Source organism: Spermophilus citellus, assembly GCF_964194105.1.
Source record: "Spermophilus citellus genome assembly, chromosome: 16".
Classification (NCBI taxonomy): Eukaryota; Metazoa; Chordata; class Mammalia; order Rodentia; family Sciuridae; genus Spermophilus; species Spermophilus citellus.
In genome coordinates, this window is record NC_138196.1 from 74,101,471 (window position 1) to 74,113,585 (window position 12,115).

General features: G+C 40.7%; 1 protein-coding gene across 2 annotated transcripts in view; it reads left to right on the plus strand.

The window, feature by feature from the left end:
• The window catches only part of XPO7 (exportin 7), an 83,670-nt gene extending 74,570 nt beyond the window's left edge, over nt 1-9,100 (plus strand). For both annotated transcript variants that reach the window (XM_081268977.1, XM_081268978.1), the window contains exons 22-28: nt 260-342; nt 550-764; nt 998-1,136; nt 3,899-4,059; nt 5,160-5,258; nt 6,331-6,458; nt 7,492-9,100. In XM_081268977.1, the coding sequence (XP_081125103.1) occupies nt 260-342; nt 550-764; nt 998-1,136; nt 3,899-4,059; nt 5,160-5,258; nt 6,331-6,458; nt 7,492-7,585 (919 nt within the window). In that variant the 3' untranslated portion in view covers nt 7,586-9,100. The remainder of the gene's footprint in view (nt 1-259; nt 343-549; nt 765-997; nt 1,137-3,898; nt 4,060-5,159; nt 5,259-6,330; nt 6,459-7,491) is intronic.
• The last annotated feature ends 3,015 nt before the right edge of the window (nt 9,101-12,115 follow it).

Genomic DNA, 12,115 nt, shown 5'->3' on the forward strand with positions numbered 1-12,115 from the left:
GCAAGCATTCTACACTGAGATACCACCCAGCTCTGTTTGTTTCTTGAAAATATTTTTTCAATTTGAGTTGCAGAAACATGAATACAGTATGTTGGGCTTCTGGAGATTAGCAACATGACTGTATAAATATCTTCAGCAAACTTGGTTATCCTCACCTTGGGACAAGTTGTCTGTATATTCTACTCCAGTAAGAGCCTCATGTACCCCTGTTTTCCAAGAAAACACTTTTGACTCTTTCTCCCTTATATTCTCTGCTCAGATCCCAGCGACTCCAGTTTGATGTCTCTTCTCCCAATGGCATCTTGCTTTTCCGAGAAACCAGCAAGATGATAACAATGTACGGTAAGTACTTTAGAGCAACAGGCCCCTGGAAATAGTCAAGATAGCATCCCCAGGTGTGCTTTGTTCCTTATACATATGTATCACAGTGCCAGTTGCTAGCATGGGCCTGCTGGAATTTGTATACCTTTGGAATAGGAGGGTCAGGGTGGCATAAAAATATTAATTCTAATGTGGCTGATTAAATATTTATCTTACATGTCTACTCAGGCAATCGAATCCTGACACTAGGAGAGGTCCCAAAGGATCAAGTTTATGCCCTAAAGCTCAAAGGCATCTCTATCTGCTTCTCTATGCTGAAGGCTGCTCTCAGTGGGAGTTACGTCAATTTTGGAGTCTTCCGTCTCTATGGAGACGATGCCCTGGATAACGCTCTACAGACCTTCATTAAGCTGCTTCTCTCTATTCCCCACAGTGATCTCCTGGTAAGCCTTAAGCCTCATTCATTGATAGGATCTTGCCCCTCATCATTTTTTTTTTTTTAACCTAAGACTGTGATTGAATGTTTCTCCCAAGAAACCACAAGCTAACCCCTTTCTGCTAATAAACTTTTTTTTTTTAACCAAGTGAAAGGAACAATACTATTTTATTTAAGGTCTGCTTCCTCTATGCTGAAGACCACACTAACTAGGATGATTTTCTTCCTCCTCTGCCATAGGATTACCCCAAGCTCAGCCAGTCTTACTATTCACTACTGGAAGTCCTGACCCAGGACCATATGAACTTTATTGCAAGTCTGGAACCTCATGTTATTATGTATATTCTCTCTTCCATTTCTGAAGGACTTACTGCACTTGGTAAGCAACACAGTGGGCTGACTTATACCACTTAACAGAAGGAGAGAATCTTGCCCCAATGTTCAAAGGATTATTGTTTTAGGAAGTACACCCCAACAACCAAGTATGATAGTCATAGCACATTCTCTTGCAGCAAGTTCTTATTGATCCCCTCCTAAATACCAGGCACTGTGTGAGATACTAAGGATACTATAATTAACAACATATAGACCCTGTCTTTAAAGAACTTTGTATCTAGTGAATTAAACAGGCACACAAATGGATATCTGCCTGTTTACTATACTTACACACTGCAGTGAGGTGAGTGCAGTGTGCCACAAGCCCTCAGGAAGAATACCTAAACTCCTGGCTTTGAGAAGATGTGGTCAGGGAAGACCTGCTGAAGGCTTGACAGCAAAGCACCCACCAGGCTGGGCGAGTGGCACACACCTGTAATCAGAGCAGCTCAGGAGGATTGCAAGTTCAAAGCCAGCCTAGTAACTGAAAGAGGCCCTAAACAACTTAGCAAGACCATGTCTCTGCATAAAATATATATTTCATGTATACATATAAGGGCTGGGGATGTGGCTCAGTGATTGAGTACCCTTGGATTCAATCCCCAGTACAAAAAAAAAAGCATACATAGCAAATCTGCACAGGTGTAACCCAAGTTGCTAGCCATGAGCCCTGCTGGCAAGGAGGAGGCAGGAATTCCAGATAGCTACAGTAATGCAGAAGAGTAAGGAATGAAGTGAGGCTGAATTCTGAGTAGGTACAAAAATGAATGTCATGAAGGGCCCTTCTAGTAATATTAGGGTGTGTTTAGACTCTTTCCTGAGGGCAGTAGAAACTGCATAAGTTTTTCCATCCTGGTCCATAGTCCATACAGTTCCTATTGACTGTTTTGTTTCTACATTACCTCTCCAAAGTTTTTGTGTATATGTGTATACATATGCATGTGTGTGTTTTTAGAGAATAAAACACTTTTTTTATATTAGGCTGGGCAAAACAGAAATAAGGTTAAGTAAACTGCAGAATAATCAAGCTATATTACAAATGTACACAGAATGACTTCTAGATTATCTATTGTGAATTATCCGTATGTCTGGGCCATTTCTATGATACACATTTACTTCCATCAGGAGCTTATCCATATCGAGGACAGTCCAGTCAGGTGTCAGATCTTGCTTTGGAAGGCCATTTTATATCTTCTTAAAAGCAGAGGGACCGAGCTGGGGTTGTGGCTCAGCAGTAGAGCACTCGCCTAGCACATGTGAGGCCCTGGGTTCAATCCTCAGCACCATGTAAAAATAAATAATTAAAATAAAGGTATTGTATCCAACTACAACTAAAAAATAAATATTAAAAAAAAAAAAGAAAGAAAAATAGAGGGACCTCACTGGGCACAGTGTCACACACTGTAATCCCAACAGCTGGGGAAGCTGATGCAGGAGGATCACAAGTTCAAGGCAAGCCTCAGCAATTTAGTGAGGCCCTAACTAACTTAGTGAGGTACTACCTTAAAATAAAAAGGACTGGGGATATAGTTTAGTGGTTCAGTGCCTCTGGGTTCAATCCCTAGTACTGAAAAAAAAGAAAAAAATAGAGGGACCTCAGCACTCCAGGAATCAGAGATTTATTTACTCTTTGAAGTATTTATCATTCAGCCCATTTGCTTCACCTAGTCAGCATTCAGTCCACAGGTTGTGCTATCATGTTGCCTTGGTAAAAATTAACAGGGCTGAGGCAGGAAGATTGCAACTTTGAGGCTAGCCTCAACAGTTTAGTAAGACATTAAATGGGCTGGGGCTATAGCTCATTGGTAGAATACCCACAGGCTCAAGCCTTAGTGAATATGGGGTGGCGGGGGGGGGGGGGGGGGCAACAAAGGCTGGCTTTCCCCAAGATGCTTCAAAGATAACAATACACTCCATTCTAAAAAGTGTAGATGTCCACAGGCTATATGAAGTTGGTTTTAACGCCATACCCTCTACACCAGGTAACTCAGCATAGGCCCACACCTCAGCCTTGTTGGATTCTAATCACAGTGTTTTCAGTTACTAGCACTGTGATTTTTCAGCAAGTTTCACAACCTCTCCAAACTGTGCTGTTCTTGTGTGTAAGATAGACACATACATCCTAGAGTTCTTGAGAGGATAGAGATAATACTATAATGTACTCAGCACAGTATTTGGCACAAATGAAGTGCTGGATGAATGTAAACTAGTTGTAATTTTTTTAAATTGAAAGTAAAATTTAAGAAAATTCCACAAACATCTAAAAATACACACACATCTTTCTAATCTATTTGTGATTTTTTCACAAAGCAGAAGACACATATTCATAACACATTGAGCCAGTAATTTAATTAATATTATTACCATACACTCAGTATCAAACTTAGAAATTGGACTTGGTATGGTGGCAAACACCGGTAATTCCAGGTCTGTGGGAGACTAAGGCAGGAAGATTGTAAGCTCAAGGCCAGCCTCAGCAATTTAACTAAATGCCGTCTCAAAAATAAAAAGTCTGGGGCTGAAGCTCAGTGGTAGAGCACTTGCCAATGTGCTACCAAAAAACTTAGAAGTTGGGCCTTGCTGTATGATAGTATGATGGGGTAAGAGGTTAACAGGAGACATCCTGAGTTGGGCTTTGGCTGAAATGACCACATGCCCAGTCTTAATAGGGTACTTCTCTGGGATCTAGTCAAGAGTGATCCCTATTGCCCAAGTCACCTTCAATACCTCAGTATCCCTCTCTTCCCCCTGCCCGCTTGGCTCCAGACACCATGGTATGCACAGGCTGCTGCTCCTGCCTGGACCACATCGTGACATACCTCTTCAAGCAGCTGTCTCGTAGCACCAAGAAGAGAACAACACCCCTGAACCAGGAGAGTGACCGCTTTCTGCACATCATGCAGCAGCATCCAGAGATGATCCAACAGGTAAGGAAGCTGCCAAAGGTTAGGAAGCCATGACAAAGTGTCCTACAGTAGAATAGAGAGTGGAGGCCAAGCAAGATGATGAATTGACCTCTCAGTTTCACACTGCTAACGTAGAATTCATGTCTTAAAATCAGTGGAGCAGGATGCTCATGCCTGTAATCCCAGAAACTCAGGAGGCTGGGGCAGAAGGTTCACAAGTCTGAGGCCAGTAACTTAGCAAGACCCTGTCTCAAAAAATAAAAATTAGGCAGGGGATGTAGCTTAGTGGTAAAGCACTGGAGTTCAATCTCCAGTATCCCCCCCAACCAAAATTAAAATTTATAGTGGATTTTGAATTTACTAAATAATCATTGGATATAGAAAGTCTAAAAAGAGTCAGGTTCTGAATTGTTGTTCTGAATGGCACAAACCCTTTGTCTTGATCCTATTTCATGCACTGTCCTCTTCCCAAGCACTGCTGCCCATTGGTGAACACTGAGTGTAAGTTAGCAGTAATCAACCTTCTTTCTGGCTTATGCTTCCATTTGCAAAGCTAGAACAAGAAAGTAACTGACCACACAGATCACACCATATGTCTCCATATTTTATTTGTAACAAAAACAAGATTTGAAGGAACCTGCAGAAATACAATACTAAAATAGATGAGAAACTGGGATTAGTAGAATTTTTCATATTTAAACCAATAGTGTTTTAGACGCTCTCACCATTGTCTGTTCCTCAATAGCAATGAAATAATTCACAAATCCATCATATCCACAAAATGTCAAAAAAGCTGTCTGAGACCAGTACTGGGAAGCAATACTGTAAGGTGGTTTCGCCTACTGTAGTTGGTTTACTTGACTTCATCCCAGTCCCCACAAGTCAAGAATAAACTGGGAAGGTCCATTTGTAAATGAAATTATCAAGTCAGTTTAAAGAACAGGAAATCTTAGATGAAGAAAAACTTACCTTGAAATAAGACTGAAATTAAGCGTCACAAAATATTTGTCTGGTTTACCCTACGTACAAAAAGCTTTTCCTAATACCCTCCTCTATTTGGGATCTATCAACTTATTTTGGGTAGCCACATACTAGGTCACTGCCTGATTTTCCATTTTCAGATGCTGTCCACGGTGCTGAACATCATCATCTTTGAAGACTGTAGGAATCAGTGGTCTATGTCTCGACCTCTGCTTGGCTTGATACTACTTAATGAAAAGGTAGGAAAGCCAGCTTCCTGATGGCAGAGGCAGTGGTGACATACATTGGCTGTCCCAGGCACTATGGGAAAGGCTTATAGAAAGCAGGCATGGTGGTGTATGCCTGCGATCTCAGCTACTCAGGAGGTTAAGGAGGATCACAAGTTTAAGGCCAGTCTAGGCAACTTAGTGATACTCCATCTCAAAAGAAGGGGCTGGGAATATAGCTTAGTGGTAGAACGCTTGCCTAGCATGCATGAGACTCTAGGTTCAATTCCCTAGTATGGCAAAAAAATAAAAATAAATAAAGACTAATAGAAATATCCCAGAAGTATGGCAAAACAGGGAATTTGGGCCATTTACTGAGCATACCCTATTCCTGATTGCCTGATAGAAGTAGTCCATGTGGCAGTTCAAAGGGTAAAATTCATTTCCTCTAAGTAGTAAGAGGACTCCTTTAAAGGAAGAATATACCTGGATATCAGAGCACTTGATAACCCAAGTTCCACCATAAATAAATAGGGCTTGATTTCTATAAAAGAAAACAGCTTAAGGTACTTTAGAAATTTAAAATTCCTGATTTTTAGTTGTGCACACTCCTGTAATCCCACCTGCCCAGGAGGCTTAGGCAGGAGGATCACAAGCTCAAGGCCAACCTGGGCAACTTAGCAAGGCCCTTTCTATCAGAATTTTAAGAAAAAAAGAAGAGGGTGTAGCTCACTAGTAGAGTGTTCCCTCCCCATTATCACAAAAAAAAAAAAAAAAAATACTAATGATTTTTCTAAGTAGAATATCCTGAATTTAAAAAAAAAAAAAAGGATCCAGAGGCTGAGGTGGTGGCTCAGTGGTAGAGCGCTTGCTTAAGCATGTTGTTGAGTCACTGGGTTCGATTCTCGGCACCACATATAAATAAATAAAATAGGCATACATTGTCAACTAAAAAAAAATTTTTTTTAAAAAGTATCCAGTTTTAGTAGGTAGTGTATTCCATTCCTTCTTTAAAAACATTATTCCACCACTCTGTAGGTGAACAAAAGGCTAATCTGCCTTTCCCCCATCTTCCCTTACCTTCTGTTTCACTCCTTGCCCACAGTATTTTTCGGACCTAAGGAACAGTATCGTCAACAGCCAGCCACCAGAGAAGCAGCAAGCCATGCATCTGTGTTTTGAAAACCTGATGGAAGGCATTGAGCGGAATCTTCTAACAAAAAATAGAGACAGGTAAGCACAGAGGACCCTGCCAAGAAAACCTGGGCAGCTGTTAAATTTTAAATCATTGAAACAAGGGCCATTCTCTGTATTTGAAGCCCATCTAAACCAATGCTGTCCAATAGAAAGCACGCCACATATATAATTTTAAATTTCTTAGTAGCCACATTTTTAAAGAGTCAAAAGAAACAAGCAAAATTCAATTTAATATTTTACGTAACCCAGTTTATCTAAAATATGTCAAGATATAATCAATACTTTACAATTGAGTCTTAACATTCATTTTATTGTACTATCTTAAATTCCATGTATTTTATACTTACTGGCACACCTCAATTCAGAAGCTAAATTTTCATCAGTCATCCTTGATCTCTATTTAGATTTCATAAATTTATTGTTGACAAAGTAGATTCCCATACCCGGGTTGCTCCAAACATACTTAGATGTTTTCTAGTAGCTGAACTGAATATCTGGGTTTTTTATTTAATTCTAGTTAAGGTATTTTAATTTAAAATTAACTAAAATCTGACTGGAAAACTAAATTTTAAATTCTATTTGATTCAGTTCTAAGTCGCACAGGCCACAAATGTGGCTAACATGTGGTTAGCAACTGCCATATTGGAAATACCAGCTCCGTATCACTGGTCTCTTGGCATTAATTAAGAGATGAGATAGCTTCATCCTCTTACCACCCTCTCTTTGTGAGGGGTTACTCACCACCCCTGTGATTGATACTCCTTTTATACTGTCATGCTGAATTTCAGGTCCCCGGATTTGACCACCTCTAGCTTGCTATGAAATTGCCAGGTAGAAAGTGGGGCAAAACTTGGCCAGCTTTCCCTTATAGTTTTAAGAGTGAGATTAACTGACCTAGAACTAGAACCCATCTATCTATTCCTTTGTTTTTCTTCTCAGTAGCCACTTCTCTGCTGTCTGTCGTGTGTGTGTGTGTGTGTGTGTGTGTGTGTGTGTGTGTGTGTGTGTATTTGTAAGCAAAAACTTTTCCCTACCACCCTCCCCCAACCCACATGCATCCTTTCTTCAGGTTCACCCAGAACCTGTCAGCATTCCGTCGGGAAGTCAACGACTCGATGAAGAATTCCACTTACGGCGTGAATAGCAATGATATGATGAGCTGACACCTCCTTGGACTCTACTTGTACAGAGCAGCATCCCTTTGGTGTGGCCCAGAGGGGCAAACAATTGCAAGGGAAAGGGCCTGGCTGATCCTGGCTCCTTCCTCCAGGGGTGTGGGGAAAATGGCAAAAGTCAACTAGCTACTTCCCCAGGGAATAGGGGTGTGTGTGCACTCACTAGTGGGGAGGGCGCTGCTGGTTCCTGGGCAACTGGGTGGGAAGGGTGGTGGGAGGAGACAGAGACACAAACATCTGAGACTCCAGCCCCTTCCTGCTGGAGCCACCCAATGGGGGAGAACCCCCAGTGTCCTGCCACAACCTGCCTTGTATAAACATGTACATTTTTTCATAACATTTTGAACAAGGTTTATATTGACTCAAGTTTAAAAACAAAAAGTGTGACTGAAAAATTTTTACAGAGTCTAGTGCACCAATGCTGATGTGAGGGGTTATGTATGCGAGTGAAGAAAATGTGTATTCTGGTGGCCTGAAGCTTTACTGGACAAGGATGTGTGAAAGTGCAGAGATATATTTAGTGACACAGTGTAGAGAGGCAAAAAAAAAAAAAAGTAAAAATTCCAAATGTATATTTTTTCTTATTGCCCTTTCCTTACCCCAGAAATGATCACTTCCTGTTGCTGTATTAACCCTTGTTATTAGGAACTCTAAGCCATGCCAGAGCACTGTCCTTCCCGATTAACTGTGGATTCTGCCCTAGGTCCCCTGACCTCTTGCAGTGACAAATAACTCCAGCTAAAAGTGTTTGGTGTTCTTATCACCATCCTTTCTCCCACTTTGCTTACCCTCATCCTCAGACAGATGCCTCTTGCTTTTAAAAGTTGGATTTAACTATGTGTTTTAGGGTTCTTGGTCTCTGTATAAAGGAGAGACCATAGAGAAGTAAATGAGCCAGTTGCTCTCTGGTTGAGCAATTTGGGTGAGTCCACCAGAGGCCTAACTGTGTGGCCATAACTTTGTCTTCCCCAGCCCTTGAGGCAGTGTGTGTGGGTATGTGTGTGTGGATATTTATGTATGTACCCTGCACTCGTGAATGTATGTACTGGAGGAAGTTACGACAGGGGAGGGGTTCTTAATAACAAGGTCTACCTAGCATGAAGTATTTAACATTTTCCCACCCCTTGAAAATATACATTTTTATAAAATGAAAACCATAATAAATGTTTTGAATATAAAAAATTAACCTACAGAGAAAAATTAATGGAGAAAGCTATTTGCCTTGTACTTTTTCCACAATTATTGCTGCTAGTTGTTCACATCTCTAGTTCAGCTCTTGCCCATGGGACACTCATCAATTAGGTTTTGTTTTTATTTCTCTCCTCTACCCCCAGAAACAAACCTGTTGATTTTTTTTTTTTTCCTTTTCCTCTGGCGACTGTGTGGTGACTCCTTTCTTGCGTGATCAGGTTGCGGATAGACTTGTAAGGGTGTTTGCTGCATACAGTGTAAGCATTGTGACCGCCAATAAACTTCAATGGTTTCTACTGACCTGGTTTCAGCAATCAAGTCTAGTGTGTGTTCAGGGACGTGTCTCACTCTAAACACAAATCTGTTTGAAACATGCATTCTTAAAAGCCAGTGAGCGACAGGGGCCTCTCAAACTGAAAAATTAACTTGTTTCTCGTCGAGTAAATGCAAGAGGTGGCCACACCCATAATCCCAGTGACTCAGGAGGCTAAGGCAGGAGGATAGCAAGTTCAAGGCTAGCTTTGTTAGTGTCTTGACATCTGCTCTTCTGGTGTGGGCTGGGCTTTATTCGTAGATCCTGACAAGTTGAAAGGCAAATGCTATCCCCTGGAATACTTCCAGACCTTGTGGGCCAGATTTAGCAAATGAAGAACACTAATGAAATGTGAACTCCTAATTCCTGAGCTGCCCAGTACCTAAGTATGCTGGAGCTTCATTACCAAAAACACTGGAAAGCAGGTGTGTACCTTACTGCAGGTTAATAATATCCAGTGAGGGGCTGGGGATGTGGCTCAAGCGGTAGCGCGCTCGCCTGGCATGCGTGCGGCCCGGGTTCGATCCTCAGCACCACATACAAACAAAGATGTTGTATCTGCCGAAAACTAAAAAATAAGTCTAGTGTGTGTTCGGGGACATGTCTCTCTCTCTCTCTCTCTCTTTAAAAAAAAAAATAATAATAATATCCAGTGATTCATATGTTCAAGAGTGCCATCTTGTCTGACTTAAATACTCATTTTTGTGCTGTTTCAGCCTTCTTCAAATAGGTATAACCTCAGTTTTAAGTTGTTTTGAAGGCAAAAAATTGTATTCTAATGGCACAAGCTCATATCTGTGATCCTGGCAACTCTAGAGGCTAAGATGGGAAGATCTACAAATTCAGAGACAGCCTCAGCAACTTAGCAAGACCCCATCTCACAAAGACAAAAAGGACTGGGAATGTAGCTCAGTGGTAGAGGACCTCTGCGTTCAATCCCCAGTGCCACCAAAAAACAAATCCAAAAAAGGCAAATAGAATTGACTGATATTAGCATCTGTAAGCCTAGCAGAGAGATAAAATGGTGAGTGGTGAAGTTCCATTATTAAGCAAAATTCTCCCGTGCTCCAGGGACTTAGAATTCTAATTCTGAAGACAAAACAGTAACAACTTTCTCACAGGTACTTGAAAAAGAGTCCCCTTTTCCCCAACTATCTTGACCTGCCTATCCATCTGCAAAATCCCAGAGCCCTCTTCCTTCCCTTCCACAAAAATAATTTGAGGCAAGAAACTCATCAGGCATGGTGGTCTCCTCAGGACAGGGTGAGTACATGGCCAAGGGACTGTTCCCTCCTAATTGCCAATTATAAGAGCAGGTACCTCCCCCCGGTAGCCTTTTTTGGTAAAACATGATTATTTATTTCATATAATTCAACCTAATAAAAGCCAAGTTAAATCTTAGGTTCCAGTTTCTCTAGAAATCATGTGGTTTTATTCAGTCAAAAAATGAATTTATGCAGGAGTCTCTAGACTTTTCCTGAAACAAACTGTACCTTACCCTGAAACAACAAATTCTTTTATTTTTTTAATTTTTTAATTGATTTTTAAAAAATAAATGACAGCAGAATGAATTACAATTCTCACTACACATATAGAGCATAATTTTTCATCTCTCTGTATATAAAATATGTTCATACCAATTTGTGTCTTCATACATGTACTTTGGATAATGATGTCCATCACATTCCACCATTTTTGCTAACCCCCTGCCCCCTCCCTTCCCTTCCCACCCCTCTGCCCTATATAGAGTTCGTCTATTCATCCCATGCTCCCCCTCCCTACCCCACTATGATTCAACCTCCTTATATCAGAGAAAACATCCGGCATTTGTTTTGGGGGGAATTGGCTAACTTCTCTTAGCATTATCTTCTCCAACGCCATCCATTTACCTGCAAATGCCATGATTTTATTCTCTTTTATTGCTGAGTAATATTCCATTGTGTATATATGCCACATTTTTTTAATCCATTCAACCAGTGAAGGGCATCTAGGTTGGTTCCACAGTTGAGCTATTATGAATTGTGCTGCTATAAACATTGAAGTGGCTGTGTTGAAACAAAAAAAATACTTTTTTTTAAGAGGAAGAAGTTTTTAATATTTATTTTTAGTTTTTTGTAGATACAACATCTTTATGTGGTGTTGAGGATCGAACTCAGGGCCCGGCGCATGCCAGGCTTGAGCCACATCCCCAGCTCACAACAAATTCTTTACTGTCAATTATTAACTGTTTTGTGTGTGTGCGCTGGTTTTCTTTTCCCACTAAAGAATTAATCAAAAGAAGGGAGGCTGGGCACTGTGGTGTATGCCAGTAATCCCAACTACAAGTATGGCAGCAGATGCCTCTAATCCCAGGGACTCCAGAGACTTGAGGCAGGAGGATTGCAAGTTGAAGATCAGTCTCAGCAACTTAGACCCTGTTTCAAAAAAAAAAGTGTGGGGTGGCTGTAGATGTAGCTCAGTGGTAAAGAACTTCTGGGTCCAATCTTCAGTACTGAAAACAAATAAGGCTCAGGTTCACAATTTTTAGTTTTTAAAATTTTAGGAAGTAAGGTCTCAGAAGATCTAACTTTCTGATGACAAATGATAGCCAACTAAGAAAATTTTTTCATTCTCCAAAACATGGGGGTTTATTAAGGATTTTTTACCTGGAAGTGAAAAAAATGTTGAAGTACCCTATGAAATTTCATCCAGGTACACAGATACTTTCCAAAATATCCATGATAATGGGATAAGAACGATAAATACAGGTCCAAAACACCTCCCTCCATGTCCTACTTGCCACCAGTCAGTCCTGTCCTCATACAAAATTTTTGGTTATATCTAGAAACCTAAGCTGACATCTGATGTTGCCAAAATCTCAAGTGTCAAAGCATAAGAATATAGTCACAAGGAAATTTAAAAGAATTCAGTGATTGTTAGCCACTTTAGTGTGTTTTCAGAACCAGTGGATCAACTAGAGGAAGCAGCTATCAGACAATTGGACATGAGACCATCAGGGTAGAGGATGGCATCAA